Source organism: Sapajus apella, unplaced genomic scaffold (assembly GCF_009761245.1).
Source record: "Sapajus apella isolate SASKATOON/1434 unplaced genomic scaffold, GSC_monkey_1.0 scaffold14, whole genome shotgun sequence".
NCBI classification, from domain to species: Eukaryota; Metazoa; Chordata; class Mammalia; order Primates; family Cebidae; genus Sapajus; species Sapajus apella.
The window spans coordinates 34,227,228-34,253,988 of record NW_022436954.1 but is presented as its reverse complement, the minus strand read 5'-3'; the positions used below and the strand labels follow the sequence as shown (position 1 = coordinate 34,253,988).

Here is a 26,761-nt window from a genome sequence, read left to right as displayed (position 1 = left end):
TGTCAGGGAAGTGAATGGTTTTGTCTCACTGGCGTTTCAGGCACCACACTTGAGTTTGAAAAAAAAAAAACTCCTGCAGCTAGCTCAGTGTCTGCCCAAACGGCATCCCAGTTTTGTGTTTGAAACCCCGGGTCCTGGTGGTGTAGACACTAGAGGGAATCTCCTGAGGGTTGTGAAGAGTGTGGGAAAAGTGTAGTATCTGAGTCAGGGAGCACCATTCCTCATGGCATAGTCCTCAGTCCCTCTGGGCTTACTTTGGCTAGGCTAGGATGTTTCCCAACTTCTTGAGCTTCCTGGGTGAGGCAACACCCCACCCTGATTTGGCTCACCCTCCATGGGCTGTACCCACTGTCTAACCAGTTCCAGTGAGATGAGCTGGGTACCTCAGTTCAAAATGCAGATATCACCTGCCTTTTGCGTTGATCTTGCTGGAAGCTGCAGACTGGAGCTGTTTCTGTTTGGATATCCTGCCAGGTCTTCCAAAATTATTTTTAGTACAATGGTTAGTCAATAATATTATCTTTTTAACTTAAAAAATCTTTATATAAAACACTATATGTATGTAAATCTGTTGTATATTTTCAGGTTCTATGGTTAGTAATCTAGTGTCTAATTATGAACTCCAAGTATTATAGGTAAGTGGTGATATATTATGGATGAGTATTTTTGGCACAGAAATATTTTAAGAAGTAACCCAAACTTTAAGTCTGAAATTACATAAACTCCTGAAAGGCAAAGTTGATTTATTTTATACCTGTTGTGAAAACTAATGGTCAGAAAAGAGCTTAGCATTGTTTTCTGACTTAAAATACCTAAAATAATTAACAGAAAGTGTTAGTTGTTTCTGCCTAATTTCCTCCCGTTAGCAAGAGTAGTAAGAGTTTTCTTAAACAAAGGTTAATATTTTAATAATAATTATTTTCCATTAGCTTATTCCTGACTTCTGTTTGGTATGCTCAATGTTTATATATTTAAAACCTTTTAAAAAAATATTAATTAACTGATCATTTCAAGTTATTTGAGTTATTATGTTTCACATCAAACGTAGGCAACTAAAGTTTATTCTGTGTCAGTCTCTATGTCTTCTGATGAGGTTTTCTTTCTGAGATCATGTCTTTGGTATCTTATGTTCTCTTCTCTTAAGATTATGCTATGTAATACTTGTTAGTTTGCATTATGAATGCAGAAATAATATTGTCTGACAATAAATAATACATTCTGCAATATACAGCTTGGTGCATTAAAAAGATTTCCAGGCTTTAAGTGATTATCCACTAATGTTATTAAATATCTTATAATCCACAGGACAGCCTTTGATAACAAAGGATTATCTGGCCCTAAATGTCAATAGTGCCAGGATTGAGAAATCCCAGGTTAGCTGTTTCTTTCTTGGGTAAATTTTGATAATTTGTGTTTTTCAAGGAATTTGTTCACTTCAGCTAAGTTGTTGACTTTATGTGTGTAGACTTTTTCATAGTATTCCATTTTTTTTTTTATTATTTGTACAATCTTAGTACTTCATTTTTTTCTTATATCTGCTTATAATTAAAATATTAGGCTTGGCTGGGTGCGGTGGGTCACACCTGTAATCCCAGCACTTTGGGGAGCTGACACAGGCAGATCACCTAAGGTCAGCAGTTTGAGAGCAGCCTGACCAACATGCAGAAACCCTGTCTCTACTAAAATTACAAAATTAGCCGGGCGTGGTGGCTGCATGCCTGTAATTCCAGTTACTCGGGAGGCTGAGACAGGAGAATCACTTGAATCCTGGAGGCAGAGGTTGCAGTGAGCTGAGATTGCACCATTGCACTCCCACCTGGGCATGATGAGCAAAACTCTGTCTCAAAAAAAAAAAAAAAAAAAAAAAATCTTAGGCTTTCAGCATTACTATTAAGAAGATCAAAGTTTTGACTAATTACTAAATTCCCCTGGATTTTAAGACATTCTGTCTCAAGTGAACACAACATTATACCTCTCATTGAATTTAGAAGCTTTTCCTTCCATGACTCCAAATTCTTTAAAGGATATGATTATATTGATGTTTATGCTCTGTATTGGTTCTTGCACTGCTATAAAGAAATACCTGAGACTGGATAATTTATAAATAAAAGAGGTTCCATTGGCTCACAGTTCTGGAGGCTGTATTGGAAGCATGGTTCTGGAGACTTCAGGCAATGTAGTCATAGCAGAAGGCTAAGGGCAAGCAGGTACGTCTTACATGGCCAGAGCAGGAGGAAGAGAGAGATGGTGGAGGTAGCATACATTTTTAAACAACCAGATCTTGTAAGAACTCTACCATGAGAACATCACTAGGGGGATGGTACTGAACCATTAGAAACCACTCCCATAGTCCACTTGCCTTCCACCAGGCCCTATGTCCGACAACTGGGGATTAAAATTCAACATGAGATTTGGTTGGTTACGCAGATCCAAACCATATCACCTTCCACCCCGTTCCATAATTGATTATATACTGTTAGAACTGTCGTCTCAACAGATTAACATCTCCAAAGGTTTATCTCTACATACTAAAAATCATATCATTAGCTATTTTCAGGATGACTCTGAGAAAAAAGAAATCCAATATAAAAAATTGGTCTAAATGTATATCCCATGCTCAAGATTTTGTGTTTCATTTATTTCAAATTATGTCACTTGCCTTGGCACAGGATATCTAAAGGCTGTTGGCTGTAAATTAAAGTCCAAACTGTTTAGTTTGACATTTAAATGCTACACATCAACTATCCCTAATGTATTCTTTGTATTTTTCTGTTATAACATGGTTTCCTGCTTGAATCTTTTTTCTTGGTCAGAGTTATCTATTTCATTCAAGGCGGCCCACAACACCTGTTTGCAGTCCTTTTGTGTTTTATTTGATTCCTTCTCCCAGTCTCCAAAATAATTCTGTCCTTAAACTTACTACATAGGGCCTCTTCAATTACTTTACTTTCTTTTATGGTTGACTTTATTTTCTTTTTTATCAATACGGAGTTTCATCTTTGCCCAAGCTGCTGTGCAGTGGTGTGATCTCTGCTCAATGGCAATCTCCACCTCCTGGTTTCAAGTGATTTTCCTGCCACAGCCTCCCAACTAGCTTGGATTACAGGTGCCCACCACCATGCCTGGATAATTTTTTGTGTTTTTAGTAGAGACAGGGTTTCACCATGTTGGTCATGTTGGTCTTGAACTCCTGCCCTCAAGTGATCCGCTTGGCTCGACCTCCCAAAGTGCTGGGATCACAAGCGTGAGACACCACCCCTGGCTACTTTTTCTCATTCTGTGGTTGAAACTATCAAGGTAACAGAACTATGAGCACGCATGATGACATATGTAAATGAGTTCAACTTCATAGAAGACAAATACATTTTTTAATAAGGAAATATATGTCTTTGTTGAAAAATAAAAAATAAAAGATTATTTTATTTTTTAATTTTTTGACCACTGTCAGAAAGAAAGTTTAAATAATTTATTTCACTAGCTTTAGTGGTGCAAGTAGTTTTTAGCTACCTGGATGAATTGTATAGTGGTGAAGTCTCAGAGTTTAGTGTACCCATCACCCGGGTAGTATACCTTGTGTCCCAATAGGTTGTTTTTCAACCCTCACCCCCTCCTAACCTCCCTCTTCTGAGTTTCCAGTGTTCATTATAACACTCTGTCTGCCTTTATGTACCCATAGCTTAGCTCCCTTTATAAAGGAGAACATGGAGTATTTGGTTTCCATTCTGGTTACTTCACTTAGAATAATAGTCTCCAGTTCCATCCAAGTTGCTGCAAAAGACACATTTTCTTCATTTTTCATGGTTGAGTAGTATTCTGTGGTATATGTACGCCACATTTTCTTTATCCACTCATTGGTTGATGAGCATTTAGGTTGATTCCGTATCTTTGCAATTGAGAATTATACTGCAATAAATGTATGCATGTAGGTATCCTTTTATGGGAATATCTTTTTGATACAGTGATTTCTCTTTCTTTAGGTAGGTACCCAGGAGTAGGATTGCTGAATTGAATGGTAGATCTACTTTCAATTATTTTAGAAATCTCCATACTGTTTTCCATAGAGGTTGTACTAATTTACATTCTCACCAGCAGTGTGTAAGTTTTCCCTTTTTCCCTACATCTACACTACCGTCTATTGTTTTTTCACTTTATAATATTTGCATTTCCCTGAAGATTAGTGATGTTGAGCATTTTTTCATATGTTTGTTGGCCATTTTTATATCTTCTTTCCAGAAATAATCTATTTATGATATTTGCTTGCTTTTTAATGGGATTTTTTTTCTTGCTGATTTGAGTTCCATATAGATTCTAGTTATTAGTACTTTGTTGGATGCATAATTTGCACATATTTTCTCTCATTCTGTAGGTTGTCTATTTACTCCGATATTTTCTTTTGCTTTGCAGAAGCAATTTAGTTAGGTCTCATTTATTTATTTTTGCTTTTGTTGCATTTGCTTTCGGATTCTTTGTTTTAAATTCTTTGCCTAGGCTGATGTCCAGAGGAATTTTTCTTAGATATTTTCTAGAATTTTTATGGTTTCAGATTTTAGATTTAAGTCTTTAATCGGTTTTGATTTGATTTGAAAAGAAATAGGGGTCCAGTTTTATTTTTCTACATGTGGCTATTCAATTTTCATAACACCATTTCTAGAATAGAGTGTCCCTTTTCCCAATTTATTTATTTTTTCTGCTTAGTTGAAGATCAGTTGGTTGTAAGTACTTGGTTTGACATCTGGGTCCTCTATTTTGTTCCAGTGGCCTGTGTTTCTACTTTTACACCAGTATCATGCTGTTTTGGTTACTGTAGCTTTATAATGTAATTGGGAAATTCAGGTAATGTGTTGCCTCCCGATATGTTCTTTTTGTTTGGGTTGCCTTGCCTATTCAGGTTTTTTTATTGGTTCCATATGAATTTTAGGATTGTTTTTTCTAATCTATGATGAATAACATTAGTATTTTTATAGCAATTGCATTTAATATATAGATTAGTTTTGGCAATATGGTCATGTTTGTGATATTGAATCTGTCAGTCCACGAAGGCTGGATGTATTTCCATTTCTCTGTGTCATCTTTGATTTCATTCAGTAGTATTTTGTGGTTTGTCTTTCAGAGGTATTTCACTTCCTTGGTTAAGTATATTCTTAAGTTTCTTTCTTTTGGTTTTTCATAGTTGTTATAGAAGGGATTGAGTTCTTGATTTAATTCTCAGCTTGTTGGTGTACAGCAGTGCTACTGATGTGTATACATTGCTTTTGTAACCTGTGACTTTACTGAATTCATTTATCAAATCTAGGGGTCTTTTGAAGGATATGTATAAGGTCATATGATTGGCAAATAGAAATAATTTGACTTTCACTTAAGAAAGACTTCTTTTTTTTTAAAGGAAAAGACTATGACATAAGAATAAACAATTTTACTGTCAAAGTAATTTGATCTTCATATGAATATTACTTCATTTAAGTCAACTGGCCACTTTGAAAGTTGTATAAAGTCTTACTGGTCAGTAAAAAAAAATTGAGATTTTTTTCAGATGCCTGTTTCTAGTAGTAAGTCAGAGTACTAATATAGTTCAATTGCCCTATTGTTCAATTCATTGTCCCTCCATGGAGTTGTTTACTAATTCCAAACTATGATTAGTGGTGTGATAAAATTTTAAAGAGCAATACTAAAGTCTTTTAAAGTATTAGTATCTGAGAAAGAAAAGTAATAATATTTACATTTTTAAAATATGTTTTTAAAGAGAATTTAGAAGATCATCTGTTAAGCTGTTTTTTCAATTTGGGCTTGAATGAAAGTTGATTCAAAGATGTTCTCTTATTTTTAAGAAATGCAGCAGTTGGGCTAATTTTATTTTATTTCAGATATACAGTGGGAATTTTTATTGAATTTTAAGTTCTTTGAAATTTGTCTTGCTGGAAATATATTATCTAGAGTCTCCTTTTTAGGACCATCTGCCAACTAAAGGTTCTGTTACTGTTTATTCAAATTCAGAAGCCATAAAATATCTTTGGTATTGCTAAATTACTTAAGGATGATGCATAAAGTTTTGTGGAATTTAGGCCTTTGTGAATATTTATTTTCTTGATTAAATCCATGTAATAATATTATTTGTTTATATGACACTACTTTTTTTTTTCAGATTTCCTTCATGTATATTGTCATATTTGCATATCCCAATAACCTAGTGATATGGACTAGGATAGTATATTTATTTCTATTAACACATGAGAAAACTGAAGCTCAGAGAAGTTAAGTAACTTGCCTAACAAGGATTTCTTGGTAGTATAATGTACCCTGTTCTAAGTCTGAAATTTGTGCTACCTGAGTCATATATTTAAACATTTTCATGAACATGGAAGATTTTATTTTTCCTGGTAATGTACATGATATGTGCATATATGTAATTACACATGCATTTGCATGTTCATGTACATGCATGCTTACATATGTACACATACATACTTGTATGTATTGGTCTGCTTTGATTTGTATAAAATTAATGATTTTGATTTGTGTAAAATTAATATCACTTTGATCCAAGTCAGAAAATCTTACCATCATTTATTTAATTTAATTAATGCTTATGAGAAGAATTTAATATTAGAACCGTGTTGAACCTGCCATCAGTAAAATGATTTGTGCCAAAAAAATATTTTTTGAAAAGAGCACTTGCTGAACATATTGATTAAAGAGCGCAGTATTTCATTCTTTTCACATTGTTTTTCCAAATACTATAAATAATCTACATATTTAACAATTCTTAAAAGAAAGTACCTCTCTGCCATTCTTAGTTGTTGCTTATGTTCATTGGTGTTTGTCTAGTATGGGTTATGTGAATTTCTTGATAATATAGATAAAAACTATTTTTCTTTTTAAAAAAGGATACTGACAGATTAGCACTATCTCGGACAAAGACCCCTGTGAAATTTGATTTTTGAAATTAGCTACTTGTGTTAATTAAACCTTTTCATCTCCAAATAAGTGACAGTTCTATTTTATGTGACTTGGCCTTATGATTAAATACATCTTATGTTACACATAAGATTGAAAGCTACTCATCACAAAGAATGATAAATACTCCAATTATTTAATAAAATTGAAGGACATACTTTAAAAGAAGACAAAAATAAATTTTACTTTTATGACAAAGATTTTGTGACTAGAAAAGGATTTAACCTACAAGAGGAAACATTTGCGGAATTTTGGTAGAATGAGTCATCATAGTAACACCAATACTTCTAATAAAATGGGAAAAGACATAAATTTATTGCAATGTATTAATTGTTTTGTTTTTGGTAAAACTTTTATGTGCTTCTGAGAGTTTTCTTCCGTTTTGAATAAGCCTATATAATAGTTAACAATAAAACAAAGTTAGTGTTAGCAGACAGATACTTACAGAGCTTCACAAGACAATAATAAATCACAGGGTTTGGCAGGAGAAATGTTTGTTAAAAAACGTTAGCTAAGTGTAAGGTTGGATTTAAATGTTCACAGTAGCATGTTCTAATTTATTTCAGGTCTACAAATGTATCACATATGACAGATGTCTTGTCAACATGTTAGACAGAAAACTTGTAAATCCTAAGAAAAGTCGGTGATACAGTCTTGAGTGATTCAGCACACAGTGGTAGAACAATAGCTTGCCTTAGCAATTACAAACATTTCAGGGGCGTTATAAAGCAGATCACTCTTTTTAGTCATTTTTTTAATATCCAAATAAACTTGTCATACTAGCTCATCCCTAACATTTACCTCACTAATTATGTCAAAGAGGCATATCTCTGTTGCAAATATGTGCCAGGTTAACCTTGTTTGGAGGCGCAATATTGGTAAGGCTGAGTCCCATGAATTGTATATGTAGTGAAGGTAATTTAATTTATTGTTTTTTACATGAATCAATGTTTTTGATTAGAATGAACTTTTAAAAATATAATTAGGACTTAGTGTTTTTAAGTATTGTTATAAACCAACTTTCTTGATCTTACTGTGGATTAATGCTGTTGTAGTTAGCCCTCTTATATTTGTAGATTACAATTTTTTTAAACATTATTCTCTTCAAAATCTCTTCCCAGCAATCCCTCCACTTCACTCTTCCAAGTTTACTATAAAGAATTATTCTATTCTCACATGAAATTCTTAAACCTCTTTAAAAGGTTTCTCTTAAAATGCCTAATTCTCTCTCATAAAATGCCTGTGTATTTTCACACTTAATTTTCGCTCTTCTGGAGTAAGAATTTGATTCTTGGCCAGTGTAACACTAATTGAGAGGTGGCAACTGGGAGGGAGATATGGAAGGGAGGGAAAAAAATCCTTGTTTTATTTCTGCTTGTGTCTCTAATTGTGTTATCAAGTCATGTTTTCTGAAGTAAATGGCTCCAATATACTCATCTATAAAATAAGATTACATTATCCACCTTACTGGTTGTTGTAAGAATTAAATTGACTTTTTTTTTTCTTTTTTTATGGAATCTTGCTCTTGTTGCCCAGGCTGTAGTGCAGTGGCATGATCTGGGGTCACTATAACCTCTGCCTCCCAGGTTCAAGCAATTCTCCTGCCCCAGGCTCCCAGGTAGCTGGGATTATAGGCACCCACCACAACGCCCAGGTCATTTTTTGTACTTTTAGTAGAGATGGGGTTTCACTATGTTGATCAAACTGGTCTCAAACTCCTGACCTTAGGTAATCCACTTGTCTCAGCCTCCCAAATTCGATTTTTTAAAGGGTGTATCATAGTGAGTGCTAGCACATAGTAATTGCATAATAAATGGTATCTATTATCTTCCAAGTTATCCGTATGACATACTTTGTGATTATTTTTTATTTTACCTCTCTACTCACCACCTGTAATTCATTCTGCGATGAAAAAGCAAAGTAGGTAATTGTGCAGGTAAACAGGAGACAGAATTGTTTTTGAAATCTGTCTCTACCATTTATTAGTTGTACCTCAAATTATTTACCTAACTCTTCCTAAACTTTTGTGTCTTTGTAAAATACTGATGATGATAATAGTGAATTACCTCAGAGTATAGCTTTGAGAATTACTTAATTAACTGAAAGTGTGTATGTTTGTGTTTTTATGCCTATGTGTAAAAAGAATGAATGATACAGATAAAATGTTTAGTATTGTGCTTGTCATAAAATAAACTTCAATAAATGTAACATACATTGTTGTTATTATTACTCTTCATTCCTGTTGCCCATTCAGCCTTTTGTTTCTACTTATCTGGGTGCCTTTACTGTAGTGGAAACCTTTCTCAAATCCTACCAGCCATCTAATACTGTAGGCAGTTAAATTTTTTTGTCCCTAAAAAATTATTTCTAGCTGTATTCCTAGATATTTTATTCTTTTTATAGTGATTGTGAATAGAATTCATTCATGATTTGGCTCTCTGCTTGTCTATTACTGGTGTAAAGGAATGCTTATGATTTTTGCACATGGATTTTCTATCCTTAGACTTTGCTGAAGTTGCTTCAGTTTAAGAAGTTTTGGTGCTGGGATGATGGGATTTTCTAAATGTAAAATCCTGTCATCTGCAAACAGAGACAAATTGACCTCCTCTCTTCCTTTTTGAATACCGTTCTTTCTTTCTCTTGCCTGATTGCCCTGGCCAGAATTTCCAATACTATGTTGAATAGGAGTGGTGAGAGAGGGCATCCTTGTTTTGTTTTCTTGTACCAGTTTTCAAAAGGAATGCTTACAGCTCTTGCCCATTCAATATGATGTTGGCTGTGGGTTTGTCATAAATAGCTGTTATTATTTTGAGATATGTTCCATCAATACATAGTTTATTGAGAATTTTTAACATGAAGGGATGTTGAATTTTATCAAAGGCCTTTCTGCATCTGTTGAGATAATCTGTGGTTTTTTGTCTTTGGTTCTGTTTATGTGATGGATTATGTTTATTAATTTCCATATGTTAAACCAGCCCTGCATCCAGGGATGAAGCCAATTTGATCAGCACAAGTTTTTTGATCTGCTGCTGGATATGGTTTGTCAGTATTTTATTGAGGATTTTTGCATCGATGTTCATCAGGGAAACTGGCTGAAGTTTTCTTTTTCAGTTGTGTCTCTGCCCAGTTTTGGTATCAGGATGATGCCGCCTTCATGAAATGAGTTAGGAGGAGTCCTACCTTTTCAATCGTTTACAATAGTTTCAGAAGGAATGATACTAGCTCTTCTTTATACCTCTGGTAGAGTTTGGCTGTGAATCCTTCTGGTCCTGGGCTACTTGTGGTTGGTAGGCTATTAATTACTTCCTTAATTTCAGAACTTGTTATTGGTCTATTTAGAGATTCAACTTCTTTCTGGTTTAGTCTTGGGAGGGTGAGTGTGTCCAGGATTTTATCCATTTCTTCTAGATTTTCTAGTTTATTTGCATGGAGGTGTTTATAGTATTCTCTGATGGTAGTTTGTATTTCTGTGGGGTGAGGGGTGATATCTTCATTATAATTTTTTATTGTGTCTATTAGAAACACTTCTTCAAGAATTACAAACCACTGCTCAAGGGATTAAGAGAGGACACAAACAAATGAAAAAACATTCCATCCTCATGGATTGGAAGAATCAGTATCATGAAAATGGCCATACTGCCCAAAGTAATTTATGGATTGAATACTATTCTCATCAAACTATCATTGATATTCTTCACAGAATTAGGAAAAAAACTACTTTAAATTTTATATGGAATCTAAGAAGACCCCATATAGCCTTGATAATCCTAAGCAAAAAGAACAAAGCTTGAGGCATCACTCTACCTGACTTCAAACTGTTCTACAAGGTTGCAGTAACCAAAACAGCATGGTACTTGTACCAAAACAGACATAGAGAATGGAACAGAACAGAGACCTCAGTAATAACATCACACATCTACAACCATCTGTTCTTCCGAAAACCTGACGAAAGCAAGCAATGGGGAAAGGATCTCCTATTCAATAAATGGTACTGGGAAAACTGGCTAGCCATATGCAGAAAACCGAAACTGGACCCCTTCCTTACACCTTATACACAAATTAACTCAAGATGGATTCAAGACTTAAATGTAAAACCCAAAATGGTAAAAACCCTGGAAGAAAACCTAGGCAATACCATTCAGGACATAGTCATGGTTAAAGACTTTATGACAAAAATGGCAAAAGCAATTGCAACAAAAGCTGGAATTGACTAATGAGATCTAATTGAACTAAAGAGCTTCTTTTTAAAATTATACTTTAAGTTCTGGGATACATGTGCAGAACATGCAGGTTTGTTACATAGGCACACATGTGCATGGTGGTTTGCTGCACCCATCAACCTGTCATCTACATTAGGTATTTCTCCTAATGCCATCCCTTCCCTAGTCCCTCAACTCCTGTCAGGCCCCAGTGTGTTATGTTTCCCTCCCTCTGTCCATGTATTTTCATTGTTCAACTCCCACTTATGAGTGAGAACATGCGGTGTTTGGTTTTCTATTCCTTTCATAGTTTGCTGAGGATGATAGTTTCCAGCTTCATCCATGTTTGTGCAAAGGACATGAACTCATTCATTTTTATGGCTGCATGGTGTTATTCCATGGTGTATATGTGCCACATTTTCTTTATCCAGTCTATCATGATGGGTATTTGGGTTGTTTCCAAGTCTTTGCGATTGTGAATAGTGCTGCAATAAACATATGTGTGCATGTGTCTTTATAGTAGAAAGATTTATAATCCTTTGGGTATGTACCCAGTAATGGGATTGATCTGTCAAAATGGTATATCTGGTTTTAGATTCTTGAGGAATCGCCATACTGTCTTCCAAAATGGTTTAACTAATTTACACTCCTACCAACAGTGTAAAAGCATTCCTATTTCTCCACATCTTCTCCAGCATCTGTTGTTTCCTAACTTTTTAATGACCACCATTCTAACTGGTATGAGATGGTATCTCATTGTGCGTTTTATTTGCATTTCTCTAATGACCGGTGATGATGAGCCTTTTTTCAGATGTTTGTTGTCTGCATAGATGTCTTCTTTTGATAAGTGTCTGTTCATATCCTTCACCCATTTTTTGGTGGGGTTGTTTTTTTCTTGTAAATTTGCTTAAGTTCCTTGTAGATTCTAGATGTTAGCCCATTGTCACATGGGTAGATTTCAAAAATGTTCTCCCTGGCCAGGCGCGGTGGCTCAAGCCTGTAATCCCAGCACTTTGGGAGGCCGAGGCGGGTGGATCACGAGGTCAAGAGATCGAGACCATCCTGGTCAACATGGTGAAACCCCGTCTCTACTAAAACTACAAAAAATTAGCTGGGCATGGTGGCGCGTGCCTGTAGTCCCAGCTGCTCAGGAGGCTGAGGCAGGAGAATTGCCTGAACCCAGGAGGCGGAGGTTGCGGTGAGCCGAGATCGCGCCATTGCACTCCAGCCTGGGTAACAAGAGCGAAACTCCGTCTCAAAAAAAACAAACAAACAAACAAACAAAAAAATGTTCTCCCATTCTGTAGGTTGCCTGTTCACTCTGATGATAGTTTCTTTTGCTGTGTAAAAGCTCTTATATCCAGAATTTACAAGGAACTTATAGATTCAAAAAGTGAGTGAAGGATATTAACAGACACTTCTCAAATGAAGACATTTATATGCCAACAAACATGAAAAAAAAGCTCAATATCACCCATCATTGGAGAGATTCAAGTCAAAATCACAGTGAGATACTATCTGATGCTAGTCAGAATGGCAGTTATTAAAAAGTCAAGAAACAGTGGATGATGTAAGGCTATTGAGAAATAGGAATGTGTTTACACTGTTGGTGGGAATGTAAATTAGTTCATTGTGGAACATAGTAAGGCGATTTCTCAATGTAGAACCAGAAAGACCATCTGACCCAGCAGTCCCATTACTGGGTATATACCAAAATCAATATAAATTATTCTATAAAGACACATGCACACGTATGTTTATTGCCTTACTGTTTACAATAGCAAATTTGTGGAACCAACCCAAATGGCCATCAGTGATAAACTGCATAAAGAAAATATGGCACATATACACCATGGACTACTACACAGCCATAAAAAGGAATGAGATGATGTCCTTTGCAGGGACATGGATGAAGCTAGAAACCATTGTCCTCAGCAGACTAACACAGGAACAGAAAACTAAACACAACGTGTTGTCACTCATAAATTGGAGTTGAACAATGAGAACACATGGACACAGGGAGGGGCACAGTCCACATCATGGCCTATTGGGGGATGGGGGACAAGAGGAGGGAACTTCGAGGATAGGTCAGTAGGTGCAGCAAACATGGCACATGTATACCTATGTAACAAACCTGCATATTCTACACATGTATCCTGAAACTTAAAGTAAAATTTTAAGAAGTATATTTTTAAAACTGTTTATTATTTAGCCAGGATGATGCAAATTGCTCAATCTTGCCTGTTAGGATTTGTGACAATCTGACTTCACGCCGTTTCTTTGATACTATTTTCTATTTTATCTGCCTTATAGAGCCACTATAAGGAATAAGACAGGGATATGTCTTAATTCTCACAAGAAATAACACAGTATCTCACTCATACATGAAGATTGTTAACTGGGTTTCTGCTTCTCTTTTCTCCCTTTTTCTCCTTTTCACCCTCTTTTTTTTCAATAAATCCTGGCTTCCAGTCAAACATTCTCTCTTTTTACAAAACACATTATATTTCTATATCTATACCTTCACTAGCATTTAACTCTATTTGTTTTTATTTATTTATTCAGCAGTTATTGGTTGATTATATTCTATGTGCCATGTATTATATTTGGCACTGGGGGCTAGGGCACCTTCTAGAGATGGATTCTAGAAAGCAAGGACAGTATAATAAAGATATCAAGAAACCAGTAGACTGAGATCTATATGAGATTAGAGACCATATCTATTTTGGCCTATTGATGTATTTCTAGTTTTTAGAACAATGCTGTGGATATATTAGGACCGTCATAATTGTTTGAGAATAAAATTTGACAAAGATGGAACAAGGCGAAAAAGGCAAGAAGATGTGAGACAGATTGGCATGTTTGGCAATTCGACATATTCTGTATGTCTAGAAAATATGTTGTTAAATTCATTTTTGAGGATAGTCAGAGATGATATTCAAAGAAATGCAAAGGCTAGAATATGAAGAATATTACCTATTATGCCTAGAAGTTTAGACTCTATCCTGTAGCTTTGGAGAGCAATTGAGGTGGTTTAAATGCAGATGTGACATGCTAAAATTTTATGTTAGAAAGGATAGCCTGTTAACTGTGTAGCAAGAAAAATTAGAAGTGAGATTAGAGGAATGGGTATCAATTGTGGGCGTATTTCAGTAGTAAAGCATGGGAATATATGGACGTAAATTAAAGCGGGGATGGAAATATTCAAGGCCTGATACCAAATTAACAGGATTTGGTAATCAATTGGGTTTGAAGAATATGAGAGAGTGAGAAGATAAGGTGAACTCCGAGTTCTGCCTAGCATTCAAAGATCAATTGAATTGTAACCTCCTCCAGTTTAGTCTATCATGCTACAAACTGGAATAAATTTCTGGTTTTTGACTCCTTGTGGAATGTTATGTATATCTTTCTTATATTGCTGATTTTTTTTTAACTAGTCTTATAGCTGTTTGTTTGCATGCTAAAGACCCTCATCAGACTGGAAGCCTATAATGTAATTTCTACCTGTTATCATCTCCTTTATACTGAATGCTCAGTAAATATACGGATGCTTAATTAATGCCCAACATTTTTAATGACCTCCTGAAAAAAAAGAAAATCCATACAGTTAAGCATGTGCATGGCACCTTTCAGTGGTCCAAAATGCAACTAGTTGCAAATAGGTGCAGTTTAACTAAAATTTTTTCAAAAAAAAGCTTAATTCTAAAAATTCAAAATTAGCAATTGCCAGAAAATATTCATAGGAAGAAATTTTAAATTAAAGTCAGGCCATATTGTTTCCAAATTAAGATGGGAACCTACTATTAAAAATCTTGCACAGATTGAAAATGACTAATCAACATTGGGGAAATGAAATTAGAAGATCTGCCCTTGTTTATGGCTAAAAATGTTTTCATGTTCAATTTCAACAGTGTTGTTCCAGTGTGAAAATTTCAGTGATTAGAATGATTGGATTGAAAAAAAAAATAATTTAATTATCCAGTCTCTGCAAGATGATCCTGGGTAAATGCCTTGATTTTTGTCAATCTTCATTTTCAGAGAGGAGTCTGAGATGAGTATCTTAAAGGGTACCAAATTCGAGTGGTATGAAAGTATAGGGCTATGTATTCTTTAGAAAGGTGGAATAGTATGTACAATAAATGAATTAAATGTGCATTTTTTCCATGGGTCTTGATTGCTTTAACCACCTATGAGTCTAAATTTTTTTTTTTTAATTTCAGAGTCAAATTGGAATCTGTAACCTGTCAGTAAATCAGTCTTATCAGTAACTGTTACAGATAATAGGTGGACATTTATAGCAAACCATACACAAAATAATTATATAAAAAGTTGGATATCTTGAGCTGAATTATAATTCTACTTTATGTGGTCCTTTAGTGATGAATGGGTCTTATATTTTGAAGAACGAAAACTACTCTATGTTGTCCTATGGTAATCAGTCTTACATATTGAACAATGTTTCTAGACTCAAATGCACAAATGAACATTGTTATTTTAACATAGTTACTTTGGGAGGCTGAGCTCCTTTATTTATATCACATTACTTAATCTACTGTTTTGCACTGATGCTGCCCTATTAAATTGGAGATAAAGTCAGGGGATTGTAGAAATCAGGAAACTTTTTTTCCTCAAACACTGGTTTGTTTGTTTGTTTTTGTTTGTTTGTTTGTTTACTTTAAATCACTCATTTTGATTCTGAACGCCAATTATGTCTTACATTTTTTGTTTTCTTTCACATTCGCCTTTTCTTCGTCTTTCTTTCTTCTTTCAGAAAGAACAGAGAATTTAGTGTTGGCGAGACCTGGTTTGGACTTCATTTCCCCTCACTTACTATGACATTTTCTCTCTGCACCTGAGTTTCCCTTTGTGTGTGTGTGTGTGTGTGTGTGTGAAAATGGATATAATGCCAGTTGTCTAATTCCCTCAGAGAGTGTTTGTTAGACCAAGTAGGAAAACATCAATGCTTGGTAAACCATAAAGCAGTATGCAGATATAGACTTCTTGTCTTAATAAGACACAGAATGGTGGGAAAGAACACAGGTTTTAAGTCCAGATTCATCTCTATTCAATTCCTGCATTTGCCACTTACTAGTTTAGTGCAATCTTAGTTTGTAAAGTGTATATGTAACATCTAATGACACATCCTTCATGATTGTAATGATGACGTAGGTAACCTTTATAAATCTTTGTGAGATAAACAGGGGTATCTTTTATTCCCATTTCTTCTTAGATGAAACAATTGAAGCCTAACGAATTCAAGTGATTTGTTTAGGGTTATATAGGTAGTCAGTGACATAACCAGAATAAACTTAGTATCAGATGTGAGGGTTTTTTAAGATATATCAGGTAATTTCAAAGAAGGAATTCCATATATGTTTGGAGCACAAAATATTCATTTGAAATATATATATATGAGATCCATAGAAGGGTTACTTTGAAACATTCAGATTTATTTGTTCTTGTGCATTTCTTTGTTAACCACAAAAATTGACCAGTTACCTTATTTGCAACTCTTAGAGATTTTAAACTGTGATCTTATGTTAGTGACCTAGAGGAAGGGAAAAACTAATTCTACTTTTTCAATTGTAGTGCTAGGTGGCTCATGAGGCCAAAGTATCACTATTACATGTGATGAACAATGAATATTAGAATTGTAAAAATGAGAGTTGATGGCTCCAATCATGTATTAACTCAGGACTTATGGTGGATTTTGCTTCTAATTTCATAAATTCCATTTGTCTGCACTTTTTGCTTTCTGTGTTACATATGACTGGTAATAATATATTTTTCCCCCTGTGGAAACTTTCTTGATTGTCAGTACCTCTTCAAGGGCATAATCACGATATATTAAAAAATAATCATGTAAATTATAATCACTCACATTTTTCAGACTATTGCTAATGATGCTGATTTTCCTTTAAATATTGATTGGTACTTACTTGTCTTGGGATAAGGGTAATCATATCTAACTTGTTTTATTTAATATACTTTTAGTTTAAGTCCAGTTATTGCAAGGCTTGGTATTGATCCCATGACAAGGACGTAGTTTATTATTTTACCTGGGAAAAATATTATTTGGTTAAATTATGTTGAACTTCTCAAAAGTTTTAAACAGATGTATAGTGGAAGTTTTTTTTTTTTTTGAGACAAGAGTCTTGCTCTGTTGCCCAAGCTGGTGTGATCTTGGCTCACTGCAACCTCCACCACCTGAGTTCAAGCGATTTTCCTGCCTCAGCCTCCTCAGTAGCTGGGATTACAGGCGTGCATCAGCACGCCTGGCAAATTTTTTTTTTTTTTTTTTTTTTTTGAGACGGTGTTTCGCTCTTGTTACCCAGGCTGGAGTGCAATGGTGCGGTCTCAGCTCACCGCAACCTCCGCCTCCTGGGTTCAGGCAATTCTCCTGCCTCAGCCTCCTGAGCAGCTGGGACTACAGGCATGCGCCACCATGCCCAGCTAACTTTTTGTAGTTTTTTAGTAGAGACGGGGTTTCACCATGTTGACCAGGATGGTCTCGATCTCTTGAACTTGTGATCCACCCACCTCGGCCTCCCAAAGTGCTGGGATTACAGGCGTGAGCCCCTGTGCCCAGCCTATTGGAAGATTTTTACCGATTTGTAGACGTATAAAATAAGTGATTAGCAAAGGAAATTATGATCTTGAGATTTGTTTCTAAAAATAAAAAGATACTGTTTAAAAATAGTGAAAAATATATTTTGCCATGCCTTTTGTGCTGACAGTGATAGAAGTTCAAAGTTAAGTTACACTAAAACATTTGTGCTGAAAAGCAATGCTTGTACATTTTTACCGCATTTGTATCTTTTTATATTTTATGTCCATCCTCCAATTTTGATCAGAAGATTTCCTCCATGTTATTCTTTCAATAGCAGGCTAACTTTTATTAGGACTTGATCAGAGTATGGGACTCAGCATGGTAGATAGGAGCCAAAAAATCAAAGCTTAATTGCATGCCCAGTTTCTGACCACTCTCTCTGAAATAAGTGGAAACATTCAGAGCAGAGACATATTCAAATCCATGACACGGATGGATTTCTTCTTATGTACCTTACACATGAACTTTAAGAAAACTGTATGTTTAGATATTTTTTAAGTCTAGGCAATAGATTTATGTTATTTGTCACTGTAGTCAATATTATTAATTGTTTTTATTTGCATAACACCAGTGAAGTTTACTGTAAGGGCCCTTTAAGAGCCTAACTTTGAGGGAATACATGGAAAATGTCTTGTCTTGCACAATCAACTAACTTGTACACACATATGTTTCTTATGGTCCAGGTCTGGTTTCTTGCTCAACTGTGACCTGACTATTCTCTTTAGAGTATGGCCAAATAATATAGCCAAGAAGTAAATTCAGATTCAATTAACTGTACTCTATATCTGGAATGAGCCAAGCATTGAGTGATACGTTCTCAAGTACACTCTATCCTGTTTCCTGGAAAAATTACTACTGGCAAATGTTTTATTCTCAAAAGTGTTTTGATTTACATGAGAAATGACATGTTAGCTTATCAATTAGGCAAGTGGTGATGGTATTCTTTTCTTCTTCATTTTCTTTTTAAGTGCTAAAGACACTGGTATTTTGTGACTTTAAGTAACTATCCCAAAGACATAGCTACTTAGTGTCAGACCTAGAATTTACCCTAGGTGTTTTGACTTGAAAAGCTTTTTTTTTTTTCAGTTCATATTTGTTATTTTGTTATTACATATATAATCTGTATGTTTGTCAGTTTTTCAGATTTTATCTGATTTGTCCTGTGCATATTTATTATTAAGGATGTTTATTCTATTTCTCTTTCTCTTTTTATCATTAATTTTCATTTAAAACATTAATAGAAATTGAGATAAAATGAACCACACCAATTGTAAGCCATCTCCAAATGAAAATTATTAAAAATGTTATTACCAGCTGGGTGTTGGACATGTTAAAGAGCTGGGAGCACTGACCAGTTTGACCTTATAGAGAGACATATAAATTTGTCTTGAATTAGCCAGTCTGTGTCAGAGGCTATTTTACTGATACTCTGATCACTGCTTTTGGATCGATCACTCATAATTGAGCCAGATCTCATATATAACAAATTCAATTATGGGAAAAACGATTGTAATTATTTTCCTATTTACTGTCAACTCTGAAAATCATTGTGTGCTTCTAGAAATTGAGATAGTTGTCAAGAATAAGTTTTGTTTATGCTAAGTTGTAATTTTCTTTTTCTGTGTTGGCTAGATTTTTCTAGATATGACATTTGGTTCGGGAGGACACACAAAAGCCATTCTACAGAAGGAGTCAGATATTGTCCTGTATGCCTTGGACAGAGACCCTACTGCTTATGTATTAGCTGAACATCTTTCAGAGTTGTATCCGTAAGTAATACCCTTGTATATTTATTTAATTTTGGTTCTGATTTTACAGAGCTTGATTTATCACCTTGGAATTTGTTCTGCTTTGCATGGGCTATATTTTACTCCATTAAATATTTTCCCTTTTTTTCCCCAAAAGGAATTAATGTAAATGATGATTTTAGTACCATTTAAAGTAATGCTATTTTCCAATTATCCCTTCTGGATCCATATAAAGAAATACAAAAATGACTTCCACCTACAAGATTGAAAATGGTTGGAATCCATCTACAAATAATATTTTGACAATATCTCATGGCCAAAAAATAATTTTTAAATATTTTTATGAGTTCATTTCTAAGAATTTAGCAAAGTAAATGAGTATGTGAGAATTCTGCAGAACTCATGGGGACATATACATTAATATAATGTAATTGATTCCTTTGAATTTTCTGAAATTCACAAGTAAATCTAGAGTGATCCATTCTTCTATCAAAAAAAGTCAGCTATAACTAAAGAACTTTTTCAAAATATAAAATATTATCTGAATGAGTAGTGAAACCATCTGCCTTTAAAGAAACATTTTGAATTAGGGAGTAGAGTTTACCTGATATGTTGTATAAAGGCATCATCCTATAAGAGGAAAACTTCTTGGAGCTAAGATGGCTCTCTTCAAATACGTAAAGGACTGTTTTCAGGAATGGGAAATGGTTTTATTCTGTTCTTTATCAGAGACTGGAATCAAGAAAATAGATGGGAATTTTAGAGGTAATTTTGACTTGATGTGAACTGGAGTTTTCACTAGTTGTAGCTGTTCAACAACAAAATGGTCTCTTTGGTGAAAGTTCCAAAAGTATGACAGTGGAAAACTTTAATCAGTCACTAAGAATAGAAAGTTCAATTCGTCATCTAGAATAGTACTTACATCCTTTTTCAGGTCCCAAACTCTCTGCAAATCTAATGAATGTTAGACTCTCCCCATAAGACTCTCCCCATATAACTCTCCCCATAAAACTGTAAATATATAAACATATGCTTTTATTTGCAAGATCACAGGAGTTGTGGAGCCCCTGAAACCTACCATTTGACCCTAGATTATTTCATTTCTTCCAAGAATAATATGAAGTTGTGGTTTAATGACGTGGTACTAAATATTAATGTTTTAAATCTTTCTGTCTTCTCCAGTGTAACTTAGGTGCACCTTCTTTAAGAAGAAGTTTTATTAGAGCATTCACATTTGTGAAACATTGTATGAGTTCACTGGATTATGATGTGAACATTCATAAAGTATAGGCCTCTTTTATACAACAGTTTTTTTTATACAACAGGTACAGTTCCTTTGTACCTGAGGAGAAGTGGATACCAAAATTCATGTTTGCTCAAGTCCCTTATATAAAATGACATAGTATTTGCACATAACCTATACACATCCTCCCATATACTTTAAATCTTCTCTAAATTACTTACCTAATACAAAGCAAATGCTGTTTAAACAGTTGTTATACTTTATTGTTTAGGGAATAATGACAAAAAAAAAGTTTTGTACATGTTCAGTATAGATGCACTTTTTTTTCTGATCTGCAGTTAGTTGAATCAATTGATGTGGAATACACAGATCAGGAGGGCCAGTCATATTTTGCTGTCATAGAAAAATAGAATTTTCCTAAGATATTGTTGTTTCTTAAGGCAATGATTCCTAATTCAGGTGTTTCAATGTCTCTTATTCCTTTAAACACCCCACTTTCTCAAATGGAGCTGAAAGTTTACAAATATTATCATGTGTAATTTTTTTTTAACTTAACAGGAACTATCAGACTATATATTCTTTTCAGTTTATAGATGTGGAAACTATTAGCCAGATAGATGAAGTGATTTTCTAAAAAGCATAAACGACTTTATTGGAAGAGACCTGGGACATACATTCTACTCCCTAGTCTCATAATCTCATTGTATTAAATATTACTGCCTTGGCTTAAGTCTTGAGACTTTTTTACTTCATTGACAAAATGATTTCTTTGTCGAACATAATAAATTAGATAAGAACAAGAAAACAAATCGGAGGAAGCCAAGAAGAAGGAATTAATACAGATAAAAGCTAGAATCAAGGAAACTATAAACAAAAAAAGAAGAAAAAATAGAAAGGATAAACAATCCCAAGAGATCATTCTTTGAAAATAGCAAAATCGCTTTTGAGCCTGATTACTAGAGCTAAAATGTGTGAATAAGATTGAGAGAGAAGACTAACCATAGACACACGTAAGTTCGTCATAAGATCATACAACTGCAACTCTGGTAACTTATAAAACCTAGATAAAATGATTGATATTAATATCCTAACAAAATATAAAATTTGATTAATATTTATAAAATTTGAATGTCATTACCATAATAGAAATTAGAAGATAACTGAAGTATGTAGAAAAAAAGCTCTGACCAGATGGATTTGCAGTTATCTAATTGTGGAAAAAAAAAATGGAAAAAGCAATGCCTATTACACTAATTCTGACCATGGTAAATTTGGAAAGTTATTTCAGTTAATATTATGAATCTAGCATAATTTTAATACCCATCTTTTTTTTTTTTTTTTTTTTTTTTGGAGATAAGCTCTCACTCTATTGCCCAGGCTGGAGTGCAGTGATGCCATCATAGCTCACCGCAGCCTCTATTTCCTGGGCTCAAGTGACTCTTCTGCCTCAGCTTCTCAAGTTGGGACAACAGGTATGCACCTGGTTAATTTTTTATTTTTAGTAGAGATAAGGTCTTCCTGTGTTGCTCAGGCTGGTCTTGAACTCCTCAGCTCAAGTGATCATCCTACCTCAACCTCTCAAAGGACTAGGGATTATAGATAGGAGCCACCATGCTTGGCCTAACACCGTATCTTGATAGAGACAGTATAAAATGGAAAAAAGTCTAAGTTTGCTGAAGTATAGAAATACAAAAATTGTAAAGGAAATAGTAATATATCTAATGCACCTGTCATTTAATTAAAACAGTAATAGCTATGGCCTAATGAAGTTTATTTCATGAAAACAGGACATTCTATGTCAGTTCTTAATCAATGATAGATTGATAAGCATGACAATAATCAGCTAGCTATTCTTATTAAAATTTCTGTTAAATATAAGGAAACTACTTAAATGTAAAATATTTGCAATCAAGGACAAGCAGTAATTATTTTCCTAAAATGTGAATTATTTAAGACAAAATTAGGATGTAAATAGGATTTAACTTTTATAAATATTATTTCTCTACATTTTTTAAAGGTCTGACAAAGGCTAATGAAAGATTAGAATATTATTCTTATAATGATTTACTGAAGAGTTCAAAACTCAAAATACTTAAAAAGTAATAAGATAAGATGGTTAGATAAAAATTTAAAACTCTATTCAGAATAGAAGAACTCTAGGGACAAAAAGGAAGTAATCCCTTTCTTTTCCAACATAAGAGTCACTGTTGATACCCCTATAACAAAGAGAGGTTGACAAGAGAAAAGAATAGCAAATTTATTTGATCAACTGACTGAGTTGGGGGAACTCAATAAGGCTCTGTATGCAGCATTCTTTTCTCTTGGGTATCAAGGTAGGACTTCTGTGGAATGAGTGTCTTAATTTTGTTATGGCCATCTACTACAGAAAGAAGTAGCGTAGGTTAGAGTAGTATTTTAGGCTTTGAAGCTGGCTTTGGAGAAAAAAGGTTCTGGTTTCTATGGGAGAGGTTAGAGTAATATTTTGGGCTTTAAAGCTGGCTTTGGAGAAAAGGGGTACTGGTTTCTATGACCCACCTTGGGGAAGAGGGATTCTAGTATCTTGCCTCTGAGGAGAATGAGAGACAGGAGGTAAAGAGGTGGTCAGAAGGTAACTTTGCTTCTAAGGCTGCTTCTTAGTCCTTCATTTGAGGGTATTGTTTTCTGAGCCCCAATAGTACCTAGAAAGGGAAATGGGAAAAAATAGGCTATACACAAAAGCAGCTAAAATTATATAAAATATTTAGTAATAAATTTAACAAAAAGCACACTTCCAAATGAAAGAAAATTATAATCTTTTTGAAGGACACACAAGAAGATTTGAACAAAAGGGAAGACATATTTGTTTCGAGGCAGAGATAATTAATATTATAAAAAGAGGGTGGAGTGAAGAGATTCATACCCCATCACTTTGTGAGGCTAAGGCAGGAGGATCTCTTGAGCCCAGGAGTTAGAGATCAGTCCTGGCAACATAGCGAGACACCATATCTTGCAGGGAAATGGTGGTGTGCACCTGTCGTCCCAGGTACTCAGGAGGCTGTGGTGGTACTAAGGAAGTTGAAATTGCAGTGGGCTGTAGTTAGCCATTGCACTCCAACCTTGGCAGCAGAGCAAGATCCTGTCTCAATTTGGATGGATGGATGGATGGATGGATGGATGGATGGATGGATGGATGCAGGATGGATAGACAGAAAGAATACAAATAAAAAGAGTTAATGCTCCAAAAATTCATGTATACATGTATTGTACATGTATATTGTTTTTAAAGTTTGGATGATGCGATCCTTAGTTTATATGGGGCAAAAAGTGACAAGATGTTTTTTGAATTAAAAAATGAGAGGAGACGTGCCTTACCAGATGTCAGATTACACTATCAAATCATTGTAATGAATCAATAAAACATTGATACAAGAATAGGCAAGTAGATTAATGGAGAAAAGAATCCAAAATTGAGTCTGCTAAACAAAGGAATTTAGTTGAAGATAAAATTATTTTAATTCATTGAGAAAGTGGTAAATTATGAAATAAATGATGCTATTACAGTGTCTGTCAGACTTGAAGAAAATAAAATAAACCCATTTAAAATTTTTGATTTAAAAATTGCTTCTAGATGGTACAAAAAATATGTGAAAATTTGAAAATACAACTTCTATGAGAAAATTCGAGAGGCTACATCCACAATCTAGGGCTGAGACACTTCTTAAGACTAGAAATCATAAATCTATAAAATATGATTATATAATTTTTTAAAACATGGCAAGAAGAGTTTGGTAATTTCTAACAGCTAATTTGGAAAATAAATGTTAGTAATATAGAAGATAGGAAAAAGATTGATATATAGGAAGAGTTCTTACAAAACTAGAGAGAAGACAAAACATATAGAAGGGTGATTCATAAATGGTTAAGCTATGAAAAGATGCTCAAATTCAGTAGCAATATATGAGGGCAATCAAAATAATAATGGTATAATACACTGGAAAACATAATTTTGCTAGTGAGGATATGCAGAAAAAGATACCTTCATCTATTTTGAGTGGACATCTTTTAATATAAAAAATATATAATCTGCTTAGAACCTATTCCATCTAAGTAAAAGAATATCTAAGGAAACATTTTTTTTACACTTCCTGTGAGCTTTATGCATATATTGCTTCTGTATGTAATCATGGAGAACTTGAGAAAGACAGGACTAACAATGGAGGGAGGTTCAGGGAAAGGGAAAACAATGATTAAGTAAAACCTAGAGATTGTATGATTACATCTCTGCATATATATGCAAAATAGAAAATGCAGAGTAATGCTATATATATAATTTATTAATATCCACATATGTAGTAATAAAGTATGCATGAGAAAGAAAAACGCAAATTTGGGTTTGGGATTATTTCTGGGAATAATGGATAGATGGATAGTTGGTTGAAAGGATGAGTAGATAAGATAGATTGCATATCTTCTTAAAAATATTTATGTAATTACAACCTGTAGTAGAGCACACAATGAAACATGTTGTCATTTTAATGTGAGTATCTTTTGAAGAAATATAGAAATTTTTTTCTTTTATTTATTTTGCTGTTACTCTAAAAGAAGAGTTAAGTTTCTCTTTAAAAATCCCATGTCCTTTACTCTGTCAAAACTAAGTCAGAAATAGAAACTAACATTTTTACAGAAAACTGAGAATTCATGGGAAGGCTGAGTTTTAGGCTAACCCGTTTTAGCTCTTTCAGAAAAGATGACATGTCAGATCACCTGTTGTTTGAAGACTGAAACTTTTCCCTATTTCCTCTGAAGACTGACTGTATAAGAGGAAACACATTTAAATTGGAGCAGTGAGGTGTTGGTTGACTTTTTAATGTAGTGGAAGATGGATGTTAGAAGACAATTTTAAAAATCAAAGATTTTATCTTCTGAATTTAGAAATAATACATACTGTGTATACTAAAGTTAGAGAATACATGTATGTATAAAGAAAATGAAAATCATTCCATCATTTTACTATTATTTTAAGCGGATTTGAAAAATATAATGACCTGTTATTTTCAACATTTTATAAAAGTAGATATGCTTACTGGGGTAAATATGTAATAGAAAAATATAAACTCACCCATAATTCTACCACTTTAGGTAATCAGGGTTAGTAGCTTTATGTATATCATCTTTCTAATTGTCAGTATTTCATTATATGTACTATTTCTTATTTGAACTATTAAGGACACTTTCACTTTTTGTACATCTAAAATGTTAAAATACCCTGGCAAAGTTTCAAATTCATTTTGATTAATTGTATTAAATGCATAATTTGTTATAAAGAATTGACATCTTTATTTTGTATCCCAATCCAGAAAGCAGTTGTTTCCTTCCAGTTATTCTGGTATTTTGTGTTTCTTAGTGAATTTTTTTCTAAATTAAAATTATAAAATGCAGGAAAGTATTGAGAAAAATATTAAAATAATTCATAGTCCTAACACCAGTGTAAACAGTTGGAATATTTCCTTCTAATTACTTTGGTTATCTATGCAGATATGTTCATATATGCCACATGTATATATATTTTGCTAAATTTACTAAATGGATTCTACATATATGTTATCAGTAAATTCCTGTTTCATTAAATTATTTTAAAACACATAATTTTATTGGTTTTAGAGTATTTTTATCATATAGTTGTAACTTAACTTATTAGAACCCTAATTCTTATATATTGTTATCCATATTCATATTGTTGGTAATTTAATTAACAGCAAATACCTGATGTATTTTGTGTAAACAAATCTGATAAAAGGGCAATTATATCAGGATACACCTGTTTTGTATTTTTTATTTTTGTGTTTTATTTTGTGTTTTATTGAACTTTTATAATTTGTTTTCATTATATATATTTGGTTTTACCTTTTATTTTTTAAATTTACTCATTTTTTAATTTAGTACTTTTTAAGATAAAAAGTATTTAAACACTTTTTAAGTATGCAGAATAAAATAATATTTATTGATTATCCACCGTCATGTAAGTTGACAA

General features: G+C 33.8%; 1 protein-coding gene across 6 annotated transcripts in view; it reads left to right on the top strand.

Moving 5' to 3' along the window:
* Positions 1-26,761, top strand: part of METTL15 (methyltransferase like 15) — a 210,663-nt gene that overhangs the window by 84,097 nt on the left and 99,805 nt on the right. For all 6 annotated transcript variants that reach the window (XM_032283687.1, XM_032283685.1, XM_032283690.1 and 3 more), the window contains exon 4: positions 19,393-19,529. In XM_032283687.1, coding sequence (XP_032139578.1) covers positions 19,393-19,529 — 137 coding nt within the window. The remainder of the gene's footprint in view (positions 1-19,392; positions 19,530-26,761) is intronic.